This window comes from Melanotaenia boesemani, chromosome 24 (assembly GCF_017639745.1).
Source record: "Melanotaenia boesemani isolate fMelBoe1 chromosome 24, fMelBoe1.pri, whole genome shotgun sequence".
NCBI classification, from domain to species: Eukaryota; Metazoa; Chordata; class Actinopteri; order Atheriniformes; family Melanotaeniidae; genus Melanotaenia; species Melanotaenia boesemani.
In genome coordinates this window covers 13354267-13378392 of record NC_055705.1, presented here as the reverse complement: position 1 = coordinate 13378392, position 24126 = coordinate 13354267, and the positions used below count along the sequence as shown (strand labels likewise).

At 38.3% G+C, this 24126-nt stretch overlaps 1 protein-coding gene across 3 annotated transcripts in view; it reads left to right on the top strand.

Annotated features, from left to right (window-relative positions):
- filip1l (filamin A interacting protein 1-like) overlaps positions 1–24126 on the top strand; it is a 71584-nt gene that overhangs the window by 19358 nt on the left and 28100 nt on the right. For all 3 annotated transcript variants that reach the window (XM_041979158.1, XM_041979159.1, XM_041979160.1), the window contains exons 2-4: positions 7824–8154; positions 8577–8750; positions 8849–9027. In XM_041979158.1, coding sequence (XP_041835092.1) covers positions 7834–8154; positions 8577–8750; positions 8849–9027 — 674 coding nt within the window. In that variant the 5' untranslated portion in view covers positions 7824–7833. The remainder of the gene's footprint in view (positions 1–7823; positions 8155–8576; positions 8751–8848; positions 9028–24126) is intronic.

Sequence of the window (24126 nt, the reverse complement as noted above, 5' to 3'; positions counted from 1 at the left end):
ACCCCCTGCCTTTCTCTTTAACCTGCCATTTTTTCCACAGGTCACTGACTTATTTTTGGTCTACTGAGAGTAAGACTTGCCTCTGCTGCAAAGAATTCCTGGTGTGTTACACAAAATAGTGATTGAAATCTCAGTTTGTCCCTTCCTGACCAGATTTACAAGGAGTGTGTTGATAATCTGGGATAACATGCTGGTTTTCTTGAATACCTCTCTCTAAAACATACTATTTACAGAAGGTAGAACAAATTATTAAAGGTTAAAGCTAAGATACTGTTTTCTTTTGCTAGAAAAATGTTTGCTTTGAAGTTAATGCCAAGATAGTTTATCTTCTCTGTATAATATCACTAATAGATTTACAGGATCCAAAGGAATCTCTGTAGGACAAGATTGAAACCCAGCAATAAATGGCCGTTATCTTCAGCTTTCAAGCAGCACTATATTAACTGACTAGCTATGCTACTGCTGTTTGAGGAAGAACAACAGCTCCCACATACAACCTTTTAGGTATTTCTGCATATAAAAAAAGATACAAGGAAAAAACACACACTTTTCCTAACATAAAATTGTTAATCCTTTAACCTCACAAGAAGCCATTCTTTTTCTGCTGAATGAAAAACTTCAGTGTCAAAACTTTAGAAAAAACTTTATTTTTGGAAACACTTTGCATGTCTGAGTTCACCCAGTGGGATTTGGAAAAGATGGAATTACGTTACAGGACCTACTCCTGCCACCTGAAAGCACTTTACACTTTTTGTGAATTCAAACACCAAAGACACCTTTTGAAATTATCTTAAGTGGTGATTTAGGTCAGGCTTTGTATACAAAGCTGCAGACTACCAGAAGATCCTCCCAAGGATAAACTGCTGCTCTTCCATCTTTCCCCTCCCTGCTCTCTCCTTTCTCCACTCTCTTTTGATCTGCGTTTCTCTTCCCCTCAATCATATTGACAGCTGCATGATGTCAGCCCACAGGAATTTACTCTAATTTGTGTGTCCCTGTGCAGCAAAGGGTGTGTACATGCATGCATATGTTCTGTGCATTTCTGCCCGCCTGCCACACAGGCTGCTGTTTGCGTTTGTGCGTGTAAGAAGAAAAAGTTTGCTCTGTGGCACACCTGCTTCCTCACCTTTCACCCTCTTGACTTTAACAGCCGCTCTTCTGCTTTACTTCCACCTCTCATAAAAAGTGAAGTCATCACTAAAAAGCTATCTTTTTTATTTTTGGCTAAAGGGACAGCAGGCACTCATTGTAAAGGATCTTGATCTACACGGTTTGGTTCATTTTAAAGCTTATTGACAAGTTGTGTAACATTTGGAAAAGATTTTCTATGTGTGGCGGAATGCAATGCTAATTTAGGTTGTGAGTCCCAGCAGTCAAAGAAAATATCCAAAATAATAAGCTTAACTGCTTGTTGAAGGGCTCAAATGTGTGATAAAAATTACTTGATGGTCATTATATACAACTTTGTGTGGGTTTATGAGCTGCTGTCTGGCTGTCTGGCTTGGTAAAATCTAAATGAGTGAGCCTTTTTTGACCTGGTAGCTTGTTGAAGAAACCTTGGTGGTCTCTGCTAGACGAACCCAAACTGCCAACTGTTTCCAGTAACAGCTTTACTTTTGGCTTCGGACATTGTCCTCACTGCTTAATGAGAGCATGTGGTAATGGAAGGACCTCAGGGAGGAAGAGGAAAAAAAATTAAAGACAAAAAAAAGACTGTTTTCATTAATATTCATCATTTTTGGCCACACCATGAATGTGGCTATATGAATGGGAAGTTTGGCCTGATTGTTGGTCAACCAGTCACTTTGACTAGAAGCAAAATGTTTTAAAAGCTATTTAAATGTATGTAAATGTTTGTACACAATCTCGGTGCTCCGTAGATGTCACTAGAAACTTTAGTAAAACAGCTTTGCTACATTTTGAGTGAAGCTACTAAGCTAGCTTGCTAGCATGCTACAAGGTGGCAAAGTGAGGCAGTGTTTGCCATAAATGGTCTCAGTTTAAAAAATAAATATAAATCTTCGCTTAATAAAACAAGAATTCTTTTGTTTCATCATAGTCATGGGATAATTTTTGTTTACTTTTAATTAGGGAAACTATCTAATACTTGTCCCTCTGAGGTCTAAGTCCTACATATTTCTAATGTAGTCAGCAACCTCATCTCAAAGCTATGGTGGCTGAGAAGTGCAAAACAATAGTACATCGATATTACTTTTGCATTTTCGCAATACACATTTACATCCAGTTAAATACTTTTACAAGTTTACCAAAACACAATTTCCTCAAAATCTGTGACTCATCAGAATCTGTGACTGCAGGGAGCCCTCTTCACCAAAATCTTAGAAGACACGCAAAGTCTTGCAATCACTTTTATTGAAGTCTGAGTTTATTAAAATGCAGGTACAGTAAAGTAGCACATTCTGATAGCGATCAGAAATGTGTTTTCAATAAGTATTCAAGACTTTGCTTGAGTTCTAAGACGTACATGCAGAGAAATGTACACTATCGCCCCCCTGTGGTCATAGATTCTGCTGGATCACAGATTTTGGTGTACTATCTTTGTAATTGTGTTTCGGTAAACTTGTAAAAGTGTTTCACTGGATGTAAATTTGTATCGCGAAAATGTAAAAGTGTTTCACTCAATGTAATATTGTTTTGGACTTCCTGGCCACCGTACAAAGCAAATGGTTTTAAGAATGTATGATGACATGTTCTGTTGGAATTGCGTGTTTATATTCTAAAACAAGGCCAAAGGAGAGTTAGTTAGAGAATCTGTGTGCCAAGCACAGATTCCTTCATTTAGTTGAGGGCATGTAAGAGCCAAAACAAGCCCATTTGGAGGAAGGAAAGGCAAGAATGTAATAATCTTAACCCAAGTGCCTCAAACATTCTTTGAGTGGAATTATCATTTTGCAGGTTTTTTCAGTGGGAAATTTTACTTTTCATTCAGTCAGCTCTGTCATTGCTTGGTGAGAACATTCAGGTTTAGTTTGTGTTTGATTTAGTCGTGGCTAAATAACTGCATGGTTAGGTTCTTTCGTTTATTCATTTTCTATAACGCTTAGTCCAATTCAGGGTTGCAGGGGGGTGGAGTCTATCCCAGGAATCAGCAGTAGAGAGGCAAGGTACACCTTGGATTGGTCGCCAGCCCATCAAGGATGGTTAGGTGTATGCACCACAAGATATGATTTGATTTAGGTCAATATTTAGCTATCAAAAAACAGAATTTGATTTCTTGGTAAGAAAATTTCTTGCTGTTATGTGTCTCAGTCATCGTGAAAATGAAAATTTTAAAAAAGTGGGTGGGTGTGGAGTAGGTTTGAGAATGTATTTCTATAAGTATGCTTTTGTTCTTGTTGCTTTACTTACAAACTGAATGAACTCAAATCTGGTCCAACATGAGAAATAAAAGCAGAAACCAGAAAGTTTGTCAAAGCCATCAGACTCCACATACTTTAAAGAAAATATTTGCTTTAATAGATTTACACCTTTTCAGCATCCTGAGTTTGTTGGTATGACAATGCTGAACCCACTTCAAGTCATATTTCTTGAAGCTCCCTTTGTTTCGTAAATTTCTAGAGAATCACAGTGTCAAAAACGATGCTGCTCTGATTTGCTCTTTTCATGTTATTGGTGAAAATAAAGTTTTATTTACAACACCATAAGATGTTATACTAGCTGGCATTCCTGACTGTCAAAACCAAAGAACAGGGTCTGAACAAGCCCTGAAGCTACTTTGATGGAGAACGAATATCTCTATTTTCTCCACCTGTGATACTCAAGAAGTGCTGTATATAAATGGGAGAACAACAGGAAAACATGCTGGGACTGGTCAAAACTTTTATTAATTCTCCCTTTGAGTCTGATCATAGTTGTACTTGAGAGATTCCTCTCAGCACTGTGTCATCATTGCCAAAACCAAACTAAGCAGCCAAGCCTGTTGCATAAGATCTGAGCACCTGTTCATCAAAACATCACCTTCTGGCACTGATCAATGCTCCCAGAATGAAAAACAAGTGTAGTTTATTCAAACTGCTCTGGCACTGGTTGGATGGGATTAGTAAGAGGACAAAGCCCCGGTTAAGTCATCCCTGGGCAGTTTCACACATGTCACACACCTACTCATTCATGCCGTTATTGTAGGTTCTATAACAGATGGAAATCATGATGTATTGTCATGACGTGAGAATCGCAGGTACAAACATGACTACTGGGGGTTGACAACTGGGAAAATGCTCTGACTTCATCTAAAATGTTGACATTTTGATTACATTTCCTATTAAAAAGACGTTTGTTTTATCAGTTGATCAAAGATTTTCAAAAACGGATTTATTTATCGGGTTAAGGTGGTTCCCAAAGGGGTATTTGAGGTCTCTTTCCACAAATGGTATCTAATCAGATGTCTTTTAATGGTTTTGTATTCACACGCTCTCTATGCTGACAACACTGACAATATGGTCTTAAAGACCAAAGGAATGTATGTGAGCATTTATAGTGAATTAAAAACCTGGAAAAAATTCCCAGCCATCTTTTATAAGTGCTCGTTTTCAAAGTGTGCATTCGGTGTTAAAATTGCAAGCAGATGACGGGATTTCAAGGTATAATCGCTAACAATAATTAACTCTGGATTCAGTTGTAAATTATCTTATGTCTATTTGATCAGAATGAACAGTTTGTCGTCTTTTTTTTAATGTTTAACAACTTTGTTTTGGACGTAAAGATTTGCAAAAGCTTGATATTAAAGGCTCATTATATTAATGTAATAAGTTTAGCATATTAGGTGTAATTTAGGGTTTTAGTTAATTCAAATGTTTAAAGGAAAAATCCTTGAGTGGAATCATAGTATTTGGATAATGACAAAAATGTGCTTTTTAACAGTGTAACTACAGTTCAACAAATTCTTCTTACATCTGTCCAAGAATACATATCAGCACAGCTGGCTAGTGTCTCCAGTTCTGATTTCATCCAAGTTTCCTAAAACCAATAACACAGATCACAAAAGCCTGGACCCATCGCTCAGCAGAGATACAACACCAAGCTAAAAAACTCATTTATTTGACTGATTTGGAGCCCTTTCCCGTCCCCTCAGTGAACTTTTTTATGAACTATGTGATATATTTCTGATCCATCTTGGAGATTTTGCAGATACGTGATACTTGCACGTGTAGGAATCCCAGTGGGGCCTGCATTACATGTCTATGACCCCTGGATTTGTTGCACAATCTCGGCTCAAATCCGCACTCTTAAGCTTATTGTGGATGTAAAGTACAGTATGAGTGTGCGTTGGTTTAAACAAGCTGCAGTTGTGCAGTGATTAATAGCTGCATTTCATCAGAAAGGATCTTGCTTATTAGAGAGGTTACTGCCCTTATGACCCTCCGGACAAACTGTACTGTATCTTTCACTTTTTGTACAGGAAAAACATGTTCATTCCCCAAGTCTGTACCAACACATGCACACTTGTGCACTTATTTCAAGAAGTTCTTTCTATCGCCTGTAGCCCAAATCTCTGAGTAAGCTGATGTGGAGTCTGTCTTTGACTGCAGGGAATTACCTCAGCCCTGAATCATGTGGCGCCTTGCCTGGACTGAGCACAATGCAATCACCCAGCCATCTTTCTTACTAATAAACTGTCAGAGGGCCTCACACAGAGGCTGGACACACTCTACAGGAGTCTCCAACACATTGCATCGATGTGCCAATTAGGCCGTCTCAGGCAAAATTCATATGAATTTATTTTTTCCTGGAGCAATCCTGGAACAAACGCATACATTTTTCATTTAAATAATTTCAGTTAATTTTCACTTTACATAACAGTGAAGTTCATGGTTAATATTTGTGGCTAAAGAAGATCAGAGTAATGTTTAAATAATAGAAGGTGAGATATTTTAATCACTTTTTATTATTAAAAATAATCTGCTTTCTTTATTTTTTAAACTCTAACCACAATATCTGAGTGTATCACCTCATCTGCGTAGAGCCTGAGCCTTTAAAAAAGCTTGATTTTTAATCTATACATCATCCCTGAGTTACAAATAAATTAAAAAAAGGACACAGTTGCGAAATATGGCCGTTGACTGGAACAGCCACTTTTGAGCTGACTTATTTGGAAACACTTTCACAGGAGTTGAGCCCTGATAGATGATGATGTAATGTCTTTGGGTGGATTTTTTACACTCAGAAGTGAGTCTCAACATGCTTTTGTTTCAGTTTGTCTTTTGGATGTATTTACTTTAGCTGAGCATAAACCCTGAAGAGGTAATAAATTACTTGGCAAATGAGCTTATAGCTCTTTAGCCTGAGTGTGCAGCTTACAGCATTCATCTGTGCATCACAGTTCAGTTTATCATAGCCGTGTCCCCGAATGGCTCATTAATAAACCAGATGTGACAAATGCACAGTGTACAGGTCCAACATAAACACATCACAACAGGTTTTATTCATTGCACATAAAACATCTACCTGATGTTAACCCTGTTAAACCTAATCACATCAGACCACCTACAGTATAATATGCAAATCAGATAAAATAGGTGAAACCACAGTGAGTCAAACATGTAATCAAGGATCTCAAAACTTCAACCCTCAAGGGCCACTGTCCTTGCTTCAACAAAGGGAGCATTGTGTTAAACCTGACAAGAAGCTGTTAATTTATTTTTAATCAGCTTTGTTGGAGCATGGATGCATCTAAATCCTGCAGGACAGTGGTCTATGAGGACTGGATGTTAGAGATCCTGAATCTAAATCTTCTGGCAGACTATTTTTTTTTTTTTTTTAACCAAAATTTGAAAGATCATCTGCTGTGAATGACATCAGGTCGCTCTGGGTAATTTGTTGGTCTAAAAACGTTCTGTCTCACAACACAGCATGGAATGACGATATGTGCCCACAATGTACACATGGCAAATGAACAGCCTTCATTTTTGTGCCACGGTGGAGTATTTTTCTGAGTTCCTGTGCTTTTCCAAATCCTTGCATGTTTTTTCCTATTTTGTTCTGTTTTTAACTAAATGCTTGTTGGGTGAAGCAGGATACCACTGATTAAAGGAGTCATGGAGTGTTTAGTAGAGGCAGCAACCATACTGTCTGAAAATAGCCCCGACAACCTATATAAAATAAAAACAAGTCACAATTTTTTTTGTGTTTGTGTGTGTGTGTGTGAGCAATCATTCACTGATAATAATGTACATAAATAATTGACATTATGCACCTCAATAATGAACAAGTGGACGATGAGCTAATTTCTAAAAGGAAGGAAGTTACAGATGAAAGTATTTTTTTAAAGTAAGGTAGTCATACTAATTCATGTTACTTCTGCACTATTATAAGAATAGCTTTCTGTGGCAAAAGGAACATTTTAGTGGTAGAAGAAATAATTTATTGAATTAAATGTGAACAAGAATCTGGAGGTCAACATCACACAATCTGTGGAAAAGCTAAAAATAGCTTCTACAACAGGAGACTCATCCCAAACACCGAAGCTAATGGTTTGGTCACAGCCGCCTAAAACACATGTAATGCAGCCCCAAAACCTTGTAAAACTAGAATCCTTTCTAGAAAAATTTATAAAAATCCCACAAACAAGAACAAGTACTTGCAAACTGTGATACTTTAAACTGGGACATCACTAAACTGAACATACTGGCTGCACCAACACAATAAAAAGTGATAGTAATGGAATAAACAACATTTCTTTAATTCGTGTCCATCTTGACTTGAAGCTGAGATTAAAAATGCACAAGACAATACAAATAAAGGAATGTGTGTACATCCTTAGGTATAAACAAACACTTTTATCCTTCCATTTTCTATCCAATGAACAGGTAGAGGAACATGCGGTCCCGCAGCAACAGTCTGGAGGATGTAGCCAAGGCCAAGCTGGCTCAGCAGCACCAGGCGGACACACGCAAGCGATCCACAGAACGAGAGGAGCCCTCAGGAAGACCAGAGCGTCGCAGCCGGCACCGAGAGCCTCCCGACGACACAGGCACCATTCGCCGGAACCACAAGACAGCCAAGAACAGCTCCAGTACTGGTGGGAGTGGGAGCAGTAGTGGCAGCAGTGCTGCAAAGGGCGGTCGAAGGGAGAAGGGCAGGGACCTTTCCCGAGATGACCTCGTCTTTCTACTTAGCTTGCTGGAAGGAGAGCTACAGGTAACTTAATCTGGAAAGGTGACTGTGCCAGCTTGGATTAAACCTTGGAAGCATTTAACTATAGCAGCTGATGGCCAGCAGACATGGCAATGACCCCAGTCACCCGACGTACTGAGTCATTGGGCAGAGGAAGCTAAACTGACAAAAAGCCTGTGTTAACGGACAGCAAACAGCTCATGCTACTTCCTGTCATTCTGGCCCCAGATTCAGGAATTTCCTGAAGGTGTTTCTGTTTATTAAACAAAATCTAATGAGCTTAAATGTGTTAGATAACTCAACTAAACCTCAACCCCAAACAACTAGTACTCCTGCTTGAGTTCCTCTTTGTCAGAGCATTAGCTTGGACTCCTGTTCCTGCATGTAGTCTTCAATAAATTATTCCTGCATTTCAAAACCAAACTCACTTTCTTTTCCCATTGCAGGCTAGAGATGAAGTGATAACAGTGCTGAAGGCAGAGAAAATTGACTTGGCTCTGCTGGAGGCCAAATATGGTTTCGTCACACCACAGAAAGTCCTGCAAGCCCTGCAGAGGGATGCCATCCAGGGCAAGACTGATGTCTTCCAGGAAGACATCTATGAGAAACCCATGGCAGAGGTAACGCCAACTTTCAGTCAAAGTATAATGACATCCAAAATTTAGGTAACACAATTCAGTTCTAACGTGAGATCTTTTTTTATGTTCTGCTGATGCAGCTGGATAAGTTAGTAGAGAAGCAGAGGGAGACCCACCGGCGGATGCTGGAGCAGCTGCTGATGGTGGAGCAAGCACACAAACAGGCTTTGTACAAGCTGGAGGACGAGAAGAGGAACCATGGAGAGTTCATGAAGAAGAGTGACGAGTTCACCAACCTGCTGGAGCAGGAGCGTGAGAGGTCAGTTTTTAAAATCAGTACAATAAATCAGGCTGTGTGTGAGATTAGCTTCCAGTTTTCCATCAAATGATATAAATCAGGGTTGGGGGAGTTTCTTAATGCAGTTAGCCTTCTTGGAGTGATGGAGTCCTGCTGTATAATCAGGTGGCAAATACAGAAATCTCTCTCTTTTTTTTAAAATTAAAAATAAATTAAAAATCTCATTTTATATCTGGAGAGAGCTTTAGGGACTTTTTCCAGTTTTGGATTTTGGCCATTTATGTGCATCTGATGTGCTGTTCCCTCGTTTTTCTAAAAATTTGCACTTTTCCTCGAAGCACTATCAGAAGTGGCTGTATGTGAAGAGCTAAAAATGGATGTTATCTAACATTACTGACCATCCTTGCTGATCTGTGCACCAATCCAACTCAAAATATGAATTTTTTCAGTGTCAAGATGACAGTATTTAAGTATTTAAGTAGCATCTGTCATTTCTAACTGCATTTGCATCCCTGTGGTATAAAAAGTGTAGCTAGGAGCAAATGTCAGCATTTTCTTTCTTGAGTAATTTTAGCAGTGTCATCACGTTTTAGTCTTCTGCTATGTTCCTGTTGTTGAGGTTAAAGAAAGCAGACCTTCAATAATCTTGAGATTGTGAGTGCCTTGCTCAAAGGCAGTTTAGAGCAAATATGATTCCCTGAAATCTTTTTTCCAACTCCAGTTAGCCAGTCCTGCTAGACTCAAAATAACCTTACAAATAACTAAAGTCCAAATTTTCATCATCGTTTCCATGGTAACTTCAATTTTATTATCACCTCTTATTGAAAACTGAAATCTGGAGCAAACCAAGAGTTTTTTCTGTAGATGAGCCCATCAGTTTGGGTGGGAAGCTGAATTATTTGTAGTTTTTCAAAACTTAAATACACAACCAGGTTTTAAATTTACAGCTCGTCTTTATAGCAGCACTATGAGTACTTGTGAAGTGGAGTGAAAAACCTTGTCCCTAGAAAACTGAAGCCTGCATGTCTGTGCAGCTCAGAACGCAAAACACTTGAAGATTAAATAGTTGATTCTGTGGATTTGTGATATGAGTTATGATGTAATTATTTAAGCTGACTGAGTTAATAAGAGCATGTCAGAACAGTCTGAGGTCAGAACTCCCCCGGGACTTGGTCCTGTGTTTTCTAAAGCTTGCTGCATTACAATGTTGGTCAGTGTTACAGTTTGATCCAAACTTAAATATTTCAACTTCAGGTGGTTGGAATGGGAAGCAATTTGGTGCAGCCACTTATTGTTTCTATACATTGCTTTTAAAGCATGTTGACGATATTCTGACTTTCTTTTTTTAAATCTACAATGTCATATTTGTACTTCTGAGTGAAATATCATGGAAGTTATTGAATGGATTACCAGACAATTTGGTGCATGGGTTTATTTTCCTCTTAGGATGAATTATCACATTAGATTTTTTTCTATATCACATTAGGTATTTACACTGTTTTACTCTCAGCTTTACAGCTATTTGGAATGACTGCAAAGGTTTGTTGTAGAGGTTTTAACGCCTCCGATGGTGAAACTATGATCCATAAAATGTTGTAATGTGAGCAGAACCTGGGATGAATTATTAAGAAGAGCTGTTTAATGTTGCCAGTCACTGAGGCGACTGGAAGCCGAAACATGTCTGACTTATTTCTCCAGTAAATGTCACATACAGAGTTACTGAGCGGGATTCTGTTTACTGCTTCCATAGCAATATCACATATCAACATACACACACGAACACAACATGCACAGTGTGCGTGCGCTAACCCATGAACTCACAACACACACAAAGACACACTCAGCAATTAGTTTCACAACGGAAACGGAGCTGAACAACGGCCCGTGACCTATTTGGAGCAATCACATCATTGCATTTAAGCCAGGGCAGAGTGTTTGAGTTGGACTGAAGGGCGGTGTGATGACGGTCTGTGCTGTGTCACCGAGCATGTCGGGAAAGACTCGCTGCCATGATAAATAGTATCGTGTCCAGGCTTGGGCTAATTACTGTATGAGAAAAGCTGAAAGATTTATACAACTGAAAGGGAAAAAATAAAGAAATAAGAAAGCTAACCTAATGGCTCTGAGAAGAATCAATCACACCACATGCTCAATAATATGCCAGATTACTTTAGAAATACCTGTAAAACATGTATTTTTACAGCCATAAGTTCATCAGTAGATGTAGTGTATGTTCTTGGAAGCGAGTAAAAGCGCTGTAGGAGTCTGCAGTTTTGTTTCTGTGGCTGTAAATACGTGTAATATGTAAAGTTTTTAGGTTAAATGGATTTCTGTTGTGTCCTCACCTCATTCTATTCTGCTGGTCCAAACGGTCCACACATGAGACATTTACCGCCATTCGGATGATTATGAGTTACGCTACATCGCTACATGTTGATGTGAGCGTGGGGGCCTTTTTTCATTCAGCACAATCTGGTCGTAAAACAGCTCATTTTGCTGAATGTTTGCCATAACATGGTCTTTACTCATTTGCTTAGATTGGTACCCTTATTCCAATTAAGAAAGGCGTGGGGGGACGCAGGGGGTGGGGGTGGGGGACGACTCATCACACAGTACCGACTCTGGTCTTTTTTCTGGCTCTGTCCCTTTATCTTTCTTTTCCTCACTTTCTCTGATAATGTCCTCTTGCATTGGTGTGTTCAAAACGGCCTATGTGTTGATATCCAGTTGTTGAAGTGTGACGTGTTGCTATGAAGCAAAATGCAGCTGTTGAGCGATGCTCAGGGCGGGAACACAAAGTTGTGGTTTCTCAGCCTCGGGATGCTCCAGGACAATGACGGTTCCAGGATCGAGCATAATGAATGTCATTAGCTGCGTTTCCATTACAGTTTTTTGCAAAATAAAAGTGATATTTCTAACATTTCGACTAAGTGCAATTGCAATTTGCAGGTGTTTCCACTGAATAGCGTTTAGTGCATTAGCCGCTATTCTGGTAAAATCTCGTCCTGGGAGACTCCACTTTAAAGAGCATAGGGATTTCTAAATCTGTGTAAAACTCCTGCATTTTGCTGTTGTTTGCTATCAAGGATGAAGTTTATATATTTATTTTTCTAATTATTTGTAAAAAGATTTCCGTCTCCTCTTGCGTCTACTCAGACTGTGCCATATTTATTTGAAATGAACTAGTCACGTGACCCGCTACGTCACGTCCAGTGAGGCATATATGCGAGAAAAGTGTTTCCATTATACTTTTGCAATATACTTCTAAATTGACACGTCTGAAAAACCACCTCATGAGAGCGTAAAAACTTTTTAGTGATATTTGAGAGTTTTTTTCAAAATGTAGGTGTTTCCATTACCAGTTTTTTATTGCGATATTTAGCTTTTGCGCGATTCTAGGGGTAATGGAACAGAGTTTTAAGGTTGGAAACTTATTTAAAGTTGCTTGAATCCTCCTATTCAGCCCTCAGTTAGTCGCTACTATCAATATAATTTTTTTTTTTTTTGTGTATATCATTTTTAGAGTTGGAAGTTTTGCTCATTTTTAAATGCATACTGTCCACTACAACTATCTACTGTGTTGTTGAATGTACAAACTTTCCACAACCTTTACTGGCTTTATTTTATTCATTTAATGCTCTTAGTGACTAATGTAGAAACTACTTCCCTTTTCACCTGAACAGATAATATATATTTTTTTCAGGTAAAACAAAAACTTTATTAGATTCACTCTCCTATACGTCACACTCTGTTTTAACCATGACTCCACATGCTAACTGTTTTCTGCTAGCTCATGTACCATGTACTGTCAAGACATTAGAGTCATTAATCTTTAACATCCTACTCTAACATATAGAGTTATTACTGAAAGTGTTTGTTAGGGACAAATTTTAAGATTGTGTCAGTGATCTTAACAATCACTTGTGAGTGCACAATGTTATCGTGACTCATAGAAGTGATGGACAACATGATGAAATTAGTCCGAATTTGAAATAAATCAAATATATCTCACATATATTCTAAAAACTCCCAGTGCTCATTACTGGAAAAGTCAAAACAAGAAGCTGAGAAAATATATTTCTGCAAACTAACAATCCAGTGACCCTCTACAGATGTAAAGGTAGACCTGTCATCGAGGCCCTCTGAGGCAGGAAGAAAGCGGGAATCCCTGAGGAACTTGAGTAAACGACTTGTAGTCTTTCACCCAGACACAAAACGCAGTGATTGTTCAACAGCTTCTGTTCAACTCTGTACTCCTTCCAAAACATTATTACAGGCGGCTTGAAAAACTGAAGAAAAAAAAAAAAAAAAAAAGAAAAATCTTTGACTTCTAGAAGGAAAACCCACTTATCACTTGTTCACAGAGAGCTGTAACAGCACTGTGTGTTTTGAAAGTGGCTGCCATGGTTCGACAGGTTCAGAATAAAAGACAGCACATTGCCCAGGGATTTCATTTCACTCCTGTTAACATTTATTTTTACTGAGCCCTGGAAAAGAGCAAGTTGGAGTCACAACCTGAGGTAACGTGGAGCAGAATTTAGAAATGGATAAACCTTTTTCTTCCTCTTTCTTCCACTAAATGCATACACACTTTTTTAACAAACTCATCTCCTGGTTCTTTTTTTTGATCCCTCTCTTGGCAGGTAGCTTGTGCTTGACCTTCTCCTAGAAATCCTTAAAAAGCCTGTAAATCCTTGCCGGGGGGGGGGGGGGGGGGGGGGGGGATGAACCTGGTTCCTCTCTGATTGTCGGCAGAGCAACAGTCCACGAATGATGACCTCATTGCACGCTGGATACTGCTGTAGCAGCAGGGGTGTGAGAGCGAGAGCGGCATCCTAACCATCAACAGATGTTACTTTAAACATGACTTCACCTCACAGATACACACACATACATGCACAAAGCAAGACGCACGGCCTTGACAAGCCATTTGCTTGCCTTTGTTCTTTTGAAGAGAGGGCAGGGAGCGAATTTTACGAGCACGTGTACCCTCTGGTTTCATGTGTAGCCTCACAAGAAACAAAAAAAGCTTACCGAGGGATGTTAGTGGAATGTACACAAAGAAGCCGACAGAAATATGCTATCTTTTCATGATGCCTCCAGATGACAGCAGCTCTTACAAAACATTAAAACCAGGAAGTCCTGTGATGTAATGTCAGTAAAATGCACATGGCAACCTCATGGTTACAAAGCAAGCAGGTCTGGGATCATTTTAAACTAAAGGCATAAGAGGGGTAAAAAGTCTAATTTTTGTGGTTCAAAGGTTTTAACGCTAACATGCTGCTATTTAGTTTTCATGTTCTTTTTATTTTAGGTTTTGTGGGAGATCAAGTGAACATACAGCATCTGGTGCCAGAGTTTAAACTGGCCACCTCAATTCAGAAAACCTGAACCGACCACTTTTTAACAATTTCTTGTCACATAAGTATGTATAAGTAGTATAATTAGTGTACTTATAAGCAGAACTTAAAGGGACAGTCTATGAAAAAAAGGAAAAAGAAACAGATGACTCTGGCTCCTCCATGTTCTGGCTCTGAACAAACATTTAGAGCCAGAAATAATCTGTCTGGTGTTGCTACCATTTTTAAGCCTGTGAATGCAAAACAGGTTCCTTCGGAGGTGAAGCACAGCATAGAGGGAGGGGTCTTCAAGTTCAATTCACTAAAATTTAAAGTCTCACTGTTACCAAAGCCTGTTTTAAAGGTCAGGAACGTTGTGATATTGAGTGATAGAAACGGCAAAGTGCAACACCAAGTCCTGCTCTAAGTGGGCAGTAAAAGCCATGCTGGTGAAGAAAAAGGCACCCTTTTGGAGCTACAGTAGTAATATGGGAGTGCTACGTTGAGAAGAGTTAAAGGACACATTTTTATCCATGAGTCTTTGATCGAAGGTTATGAAACTCTTATCTGTTGAGAGCAAACAAGCAGACTGTTGCATCACTATAAGGAGGAGGTGTTGTTCAACTTGCAGGGCCTGATATTAGAGGCGTTTAATCAGAGGAAAATGTTTCCTTTTGTTTGTAAACTGAGACAAAATGACATAGTAACCCTTTGTTACCATATTCAGTTTTAGAAGCAAAGCAGTGAACAAAATCTTGATTTGAGATGCATACAGTGAATAAAATATTGTTTTAAGAGATTTAAAAATCGTTGTTAAAGCTTGGTCCGCATTGCGGGCAAGGCTGGACTCTGCCAGGACTACCTTTGATCACTACTTGTTTTAATTCCTTTTATGAACAGAATTTCTTGGCATTGGATATATAAGTGATATGGTTTGGTGGATTTAGGTAGGGTGCTCTCACATATGGTTTGCATAATTTCTTACAAAAAATAATGCACGGATATTCACACATATCCTACGAAATCAGGGCAATGATAAATAAATGGATGTGTTCTGTCGCGTTGTCTGTAGAACTTTTCTGGTTCTGTATCAGTGCTTCTGATCGCTGATCCTCAAATCCTTATCATTATGTTGCATTTTCAGGAAATATGACATAAAATTAAGACATCTAAACTGTGACTATGAGCAAATTAACAACAATTTCTGAAGTTTCTATTAAAGACACACTACTGAACTTGCAGATTTTCTTTGTAAGGCACCTCCTAAAGACAATTAATTTAACATCAATCTTGCATCCTACCTGTACTCTGAGCTTTCTCCAATGAGTGAAAGTCAATCTAATTTTTGACTCCTATCTCTTGCTCTGTCCCTTTCTCTCTTTCTCTTTGCTTCTTCCTCCAATAATGTCCTCTTGGGTCTTTTTGCTTAATCAGTCTTAGTGTGCAATTTAAAGAGCTAGTGTGTTGATATCCAGTTGCTAGCATGTGACGCGGTGCGAAAAGCGAAACTCAGCTGTAATGTGATATTCTAGGCTGGAACACAAAGCTGTGTAGAGTGGCTTCTAAGCCACTTCTAAGCTTCTAAACGGCTCCAGGAATGTATCAAATAAATGTCACTGTGCAATTAAAAACGAGCCAGAACACATCATTTACAGGTCAGAAAGTTACATAGTGCAACTTTAATATTAATTTTATTTGCATTTATAGCTACAGATATATGCAATCACAGCTTTTTTGCAACCACAGTGAAACCAAGTTTTAGGAGAATTAAATAAAGACAACTCACTCAGATGATGATTGAATAAAAGTGTCTTCAAGTAGCTTACAGGCCCAATAATTGATTATTGATGCTATTCAGATTTTCATACTCACAGAAGAACAGTAGCTGCAAAACTTATGACACATAACCTTCCTCCACCTCTTAGCAATTTACAGGGCATGCAGTATATGTTCATGCCATCTGGTTGACTTAACTGTAGCCATGATGACATCAACCATGTGGATCAGATTGAGAACATTCCTCAGCAATGCCCTCATCATCATCATCGCAGAGACGCTTATTATCCAGACCTGCCCTGCTCTTTGAAACAAGGTTTTTGATTTTTTACGAGGTGGGATTTTTGGATATTAATGATTGCTGTTCGTGCCTCTGCAAGTTCACTTCAGAGGCAGCTTATGACCTTTGGAGGAAGAAAAAAATAACAGTAACTTTGTTTTGTACAAATGAAAGCATGTTTAGGAAGTTGTTGAGCAGCTGCAGCACAGTACATACACGCATACTTTGTGCACACGAGTAGGCTCCTTCTGCACCTATGTATCATTAAGATTTTATCAGTAGTCTCAAAGTCGATAGCAAGGACGCAGAAATCTGCCTCATTCATCAGCTGCAGCTGATATGTGATGGCTAAGCTCTTAGCAAAGACCATTACATCTTTTCGGACTCTGAGGAGAAGCACACCTGTATTCCTCCCACAAATGTTTCAGTCTTACAAAGATCTCTCAGCACAGAACATTTTGAACATTCCTGTTCAAAGCTGGTATGAGTTTTTATATGATGGATGATAGTTTGAAATCAGAGATGTTCAGAAATCTGTCCAGAAGCTGTCTGGTAAGTCTTTGAATCCTACAAAAACATCTCCACAGTGAATTCTGTGACAGACCATGTCAAACATTTCCTTTTATGGGAAGGAAAGTCATTCCTCTACATGTGTTAGTGAAATATTTGCAGTTGTAGACACTAAAGCCCCACCATGTCAAGGTCAGCAATCGCACAAATACGACACATTCAGCAACACCCTAAAAACCACGCACACGACCTGCAGTCATTTAGAAAACACACTCGGCCTTGTGTCCAAATGTGTCTCTACATTGTTGCTTCCTGAGCAAATGACTCAACATTTTGATGGAATGTCTGCTTGTGCAGCCAACAGATGTGCAACTAAGTGATTAATTCAAGCTTAAATTACATTTCTTTTGGGTGCCAAACCTTCATCTGGTCTGGAGCTGAAAAGTTTGAAAATATGTTCTAATCATGCATCATAGTGTTGATCCATTCATGAATAGCTTTAGAAATGGGACAGTAATAACTGAGTCTTCAGCTTGAGAATATTATCAAGAGCTAATAAGGTGTTCCTAATGTTAGATAAACTTGTTCCAATTTGGAAAGAAATGGGTTGTGTAGACTATGATGTTATAACAGTCCTTTTATTCAAGTCCTGTAGTGCAACTAATGATGTTTTCACCTCTGATGCAACATAATGATGTCCACATCCCTGCTACTTTAGACAAGGACAACAGTTCCATGTAAGGGAAAAGGAAGAATTTATGTTTTATTGCAAAACTCTCACCCATAAAGAAAGAGATCACTGGTTTAAACCCTGTCTTGCATAATCTTTTCTTCACTTTTCTACTTCTGCTGTACGTTTGTGATCACTCTTTTTCTTTTTACTCCAGCCCCCTAATGGCTATGATTAAGAGTTCAAAAGTACATGGGTAAATTTTGAATGAATGCACATAGTTTGGTTTAGATGTTAAAAAATACTCGGTCACAAATGCAGAAGAAATGTTAGTGGAACAATGCTGCCACTCAGGAATGACAATCCAAGTAAACCAGTGTGTCGTCCAGAATGTAATGTCAACACATTGCCACATTTTTTTTGGTGCATATTTCACATATTTCTGTGAGATCAGGCTGCAGAAGTAGTTTTTGAAACAGTAAAATTAATAATTATTCCTACACTCAGGCCTAATACATTTGTCTAAGGAAAATTTCTTACTCTTTGAGCTCCTAAAACCCCAAACATGTACTCGTTACTGACTGGGCTGAGCTCATTCACCTCAAGTGAGAACCTTACAATGTAACACTGGAGATATATTAAAATCAAAGTATAGGATCAATGAATTTAAATGTAACTCAGATAAATAAATCAGATAAGAGTTTTAAAGCCTTGTGCTGTGCTTTAGTGATCACTGCTTTACATATCAAATATGGCTTCAGCGCTTAGGATACTGACATATACAGAACTGTGTAACTTCCATTGCTTCCGGACAGTAAAAGCTAAAAGTAAAAATCAAGCAAATGCTGCAAAAGTTGAAGAAAAACAGATGAAAAGTGGTTATGATCTGGTGTTATAAATGGAATGGAAATTTCAGGTGGATGAGGCCACACTTTGCTCTATTTATTCTCTTGCTCCTCACTTCACTGATGTTTGCATCACTCCCACATCGAAGGAAAATCTGAAGGGCTACTGACCTGATTCAGGCTGGTTAACGAACATTGCCTTCTCTGCTTTGGCCAGATAACAACCAGATTTTTTCAATAGCCCTCGAGACCTTAGGCTCGCTTTTCTTAATCTGCTTTAAAAATGCTGATGGTAATAAGACTACTCAGCCTTCTTTTTTCATTTCCCCCAAAAGTTTTAAAATGAAAAAACTTCATCTCCACTGTAGGACACAAGTACTCTTGCATAAGTGATTTATTGGAATAATAATCATTTCTGCAATTTAAAGGTGAATTTTTTTGCAGATTTTTGGTCAAAGGAATTAGATGTTCTTCAAAGAATTAAACTGATCTTGGATAAAATTGATATTACTTGGCTATGTAGCTCTGTAAAAGTCTGATACACAAAATATGAGGTCAGAAAAAACTGCACTTCGATTATCTCTAACAAAGCCCATCACTGAAGGGGTAACAATATGAGCTCAAGATCTAAGTTTGCATTTGCTGCAGATGATGTTGATTATTGAAAATAGAGTGAAAAAATTCAGCATCTATGCTCTGCAGATGTGCAGTGCAGGGATGTTGAAAAGAAAAGATGCATCATCTCTGCACTTTGACCATAAATTGTGTGTGTATGACTGTCAAAATGTTACTTCACTGCATGTGTAAGCTGGGGGTTGGTAATCAGAGCCAGCAACTTGTCACTGTATGAAGTAATGTGATTACATCTCCCCCGACAGAATGCAGCGATTAGACCTCACAAACCACAAGGCCTCCAGACTTGCTGCTTGTACTTTTCCAACCATTTTTAGACTTCTTACAAAAGAGAAATTGACCTTTAAGCCCTAGTGTGTAACTTATTTGGCTTTTTGTTATCAAAAATCAAGTATTGCTTTCATAAATACGTATTTTACCAAAATATAATCAGAATCGCATCTAAATGAAAGTGTTCTCTTAGCTAAGACTGAGTTGTTTATAAATACATAGGTGGCGGCGCACCCAACTGGAGGCTGCCATGTTGCACCATGTTGGAATACGATAGCCGAAAGGGGACAAACTTGTCAGCCTTACACGTGTTGCATGCAAATCCCTGCGTGTTTCTGGGAGGGTGGGCAAGCAAAGTTTATTCAGTTTACATTGAAATAGAGGACCATCCATACTCTTTGCCCTGTGAGACAGAGGAAAAAATAGCCAAGAAAAGAAAAAGAAATAAAAGAAAATGAGAGTGCACATCGGTGGAGCGTTTACCAGATTGAGGCAATTGATGAAGGAGAGGGACTTAAAACTGATACGGACGTTGCAGTTTTTCTGCTGGATAGATAAGTTGATTCAATCTAACAGTGAAGTTTATTTTAGCCTTACGTAAGAAACAGGGCAGGCAACTACTTTATCCTCCCGTTTAAGTCTGATCATTTACTGTTACTTGCTTTCAAAAACAGCAGAAACGGCTAATTTGTTAGTTAGCCTACAATAGAAAAGCTCCGTTGCAACAGTTTTCAGTTGTTACTCTTCACAGAAGTCATACTGTTTTCCTCTCCCTCTCCCTCTTTCTCTCCCTTCATCAGATGATCTCTGAGTCTGCAAGTCACAAAAAATTATTTCACACGTTAACATTAGCTATTAGCAGTAGCTTGGTACCAAATACATGGAGGGCATGCTTGTAAGTTATCTGCATTAAAAAAAACAAAAAAAAACAAAACAACTGAATTATGTATCGTTCTGTACCTCATCACCTGACAGGACACATTAATGACTCTCTAAATAAGAGTTTAGGTTACTGAAGCATTTCCACAGCTTGTTTGTTACATTTAAACTCGGTCAGGGTTAGGACAGAGCAGAAACAGTGTAATCAAACTGAACAGAGCTTGATAGATGATCACAGTGACTGGGAATCTGCAGGAGTGATGCATGAGCTAATCTTCTATTTGTGAAGGGAAATAGCACCGAGGGTGGAGGAACGGGGGGTCAAGGGAAGAGAGAAGAATATCCAGCTTATGTAGACTTAGCATGACATTTCTACGCTTGCTGTGAACCGTGCATGGCCTTTGCCAGCTCTGGAGACAAATGAAGAGGAAACTGAACTGCAAGAGGCAATAGAGAAACTCCAAAGGCCGACTTTGTAGAGGATACTTTTACCTGCAAGCGACAATGCTAATTTAGCCTCGTCTCACATTTGTTTTCTAGCAGACACCATCTTGAGTTATAGCTTGGCAAAACATGGCAGAGGAAAACCATTTTTCCCTCCCGTCCTGTCAGGCTGGAAGGAAGCGGTGGCGTGAAACTTTATGTCCTTTTAGTTGGCAGCTGCAGTGCCTGAACAATAGGTCGGAGCCTGCGCTCCCGGCCAAGCCAGAGTCAAGATAGTGAGTGAAATATGGAGGAAGGAAAGAGCCTGCCTGCGTCTGTTAACTGAAATGTCTCATTGTGGTGAATGGGCTATCTGGATGTGGTCATGATGAATTGTGTTAATAGAGGAAGTAAATCACTGTTGTTGTATTTTTTTTATTTTGTTTTTTTCTATTTACCATTGTCAATGTTGTGTTATAGACAGCAATTAATATAGTGTTTATAATAAAAAAAAGGTAGCTGTAGACAGTTATAAATGGATTGTAATTTTATTATTACATATTTTCAGTAAGGCAAGTAAGCTGTTAAGTTCTCAAAAATGTGGCCTGTTTTCTGTGCAAGAGCTCATTAATAGTCATGTGATAATTATATGTTCATTTTTATATTACTATCACAGCCTAAACCTAATCATAATGTAATAATACACATTTACTTTATAAAGAATAAACTTTATAGCTTGAATATACATTAGAACCATACATATTTTCTTTTGAGGCTTTGTAAATAAACAAGTAAAAGTTAAATTCTGGAGAATTCCAAATTTTTCTGTTATTTTTTTCCTGGTAATTCATGCTGCATATTAAACTTTTGCAACATTTATTTAAATGCTGCTTTTTTTTTTTTTTTTTTACATGTCTGGGACTACAAACCACATTATTGTGTCAATCAAAACACACCTTCATATATTGATATGTTTATATTTCATTGGAAAATTTTGGCAACAGCTTGTTTCTGACCTGCAGCTGTAGTTTTTACTCCACGTTGGGTGAATTGACTGGGGTGGTGGATCCAAAGAGGGCTTTTCTGATCAGGGGTATCAGCACTGCTGGCTACCACCAAATTAATGGGCTCTCCCTTTTCATTTGGCTTAAAACCAATATGTTCCCGCAACATTGCTGTGGCATTTGGCTTTAAAAACAAGTTAATAATGTAAAAAATGAACAAATGCTCCTTTTGCCCTTGAAATAAACATTTGGTGGCAGTAAAATCAGAGCAGAGATGACATCACTGATCAAACAACAGAAAATAACATGCAATCAGCTGTATCTATACAAGCAATGCAATGCTATGGATTAAATCTGGATATTCTGAGAATGGAAAAGGACCAAAACATATCCAATTTTGTTGCTGTGCAAAAACAAATAGTGTAATAAAATCTACTTGTGAGACTGTATCAGTCATCTTGATCAGTCATATTGATGTGAGTCAGGACCGGAGAGGGTTTTTGAGTTATGGGTTTAGCATGCCAGTTTTCTTTTGGTAGATTAAACCAACAAGATGTTGAAGTTGTCCATTTATTGAGGAAAAAAAACATTGTAAAACCTGAGGAATTTCTATGTGAATATACGGCATTTTGCGAGAGGGTCACTTAAAACTTGAGCTCATGTTTGTGCTGCAGAGGCCAAACTGGCTGCATGTTAGTTCTCGCTCTGCAATATATTGAGCGAGCAAACTTCCAGATTATCCTCAGCTGCTTCAAGCAAAGAGCAAAATAGAGCCAGAGTCTGAGAATGAGATCTGTGAGATGCTTCAATGGCTCAAAGTTAGCTTTTAGATTAGGTTTAACATCCCCTGATTTGGGGGTTTTAAGGTCATATTTAAGTAAGGCTTTCAATACGGAACTCTTACTTGTGCTAAGGTATTTTTACAGCACCTGTTGCTTTTAATCAGAGTATAAGAATGTCTTCCATCCACTTTTATAAATAACACAGATTATAACTAGAGAGGAACTCTGAATCAAGAGGGAAAATGCCCTGTTAACTGTTTGGGATCTGCACCAAAATGAAAGGAGTTCTAATAATCCTCTACTCCAGGAGGTTTCATGAAAATAAGCTTGGAAGTTTGTGTATAATCTGATGACCAGATTAATGATCCAATATGAACAAAAAAGTCATTTAAAAATGTCCAAAGTGCTGCACAACTCTAGATATGCATAAAACTAAACAATCTCTAAGACTAATCAAAATGTTAAAATTAAAAGTACAATATTTAAAAGAAATAGATTAAATACAATGAAATCAATAAATAGGTAAAATAATAAGCAGTTCTTGCATGTTAAGAAAAACTTAAGATAAGCTACTCAGCTGGGTCTAAAAGTTAGTGAAAATATGTTTTCAACATTTTTAAATGGTAAGAGGTCTGAGCCGCTCTGACATGAATCCAGCCTCATAAACTTCCTAATAAGAAGAACCTGTTGCTCCTCAGTGGTAGCATAAACACTCTTTTGATGATCAGTTATGTTTACTACATTTTTCTATGCTGTAAATAATCCAAAATTTGATTTAAAAGAACTGTGTTGGACCTAATGTGACTCATTTTGATGACAGATACATTGCTATGTAAATAAAGGAGGATATTATAGTGTCTTATCTGGCTGGGGCAGAATTACCTTGTTTTCCTACAGATTTTGCATAATCAAGGCTAAGAAAACACTGCTACACCAAAAAAAATACATACATTCCTCCTAATGACTTATCCAAATATTTTGCCATGCATTACACCACTCACTAATTTTTATGGGATTCATTTAAAATAAAAAAAAAAGGTTCTTGTAAGTTTTGGCAGGATTTTAGGAAGCATCTGCTTCAGAGGTGATAACTGTTAATCAGGGATGCTTACTGGATTCTCTTTAGATTTGAAGAGTTTTACTTTCTTGTGTTCAGGAGTTTTTTAAGGGTATTTAAAGATGTCAGGTTTCCTACATTGTAAATTCTTACGTAGCATAGAGACATCTATGTTTTTGGTTACTACTGGCAATGAAAGAAATCTCAAGGCTGCATGTTGGGTTCAGAAAGGACCTGTCGAGACTAAGGTGGTCAGTTGTCAAGCTGTGATATGGAAACCTAAAATTTAAAGCTTTTGGGATTGGGTCTTTGGCGAGGAACAATAGCGAGCTGTCAGAGGGACCACCCTATCCCAGTTCATCCTGGGCTTTGACATGAAACCCCAGAAACCAAGAAATAAGAGCCGCCTGTGGGTTTTAAATTCCCTGCTTGCAGATCTGATGCAAGGTGCTGGAGATGATTGATGAGAACTTTTTCCTGTAAGGTTATAAGACTGGAGGATAGCTGGCAGTGTGCTGTTTCTGGGTTGAAATACAAGGATAAACATAGTCTTTTCAGACCCCACCTTTTTCTCCTCAATAGAAGGGATTGTTTTACCCATATTTCAAGTTTATTAATAAAACATATGAATGTGTGTAATGTACTTTAATAA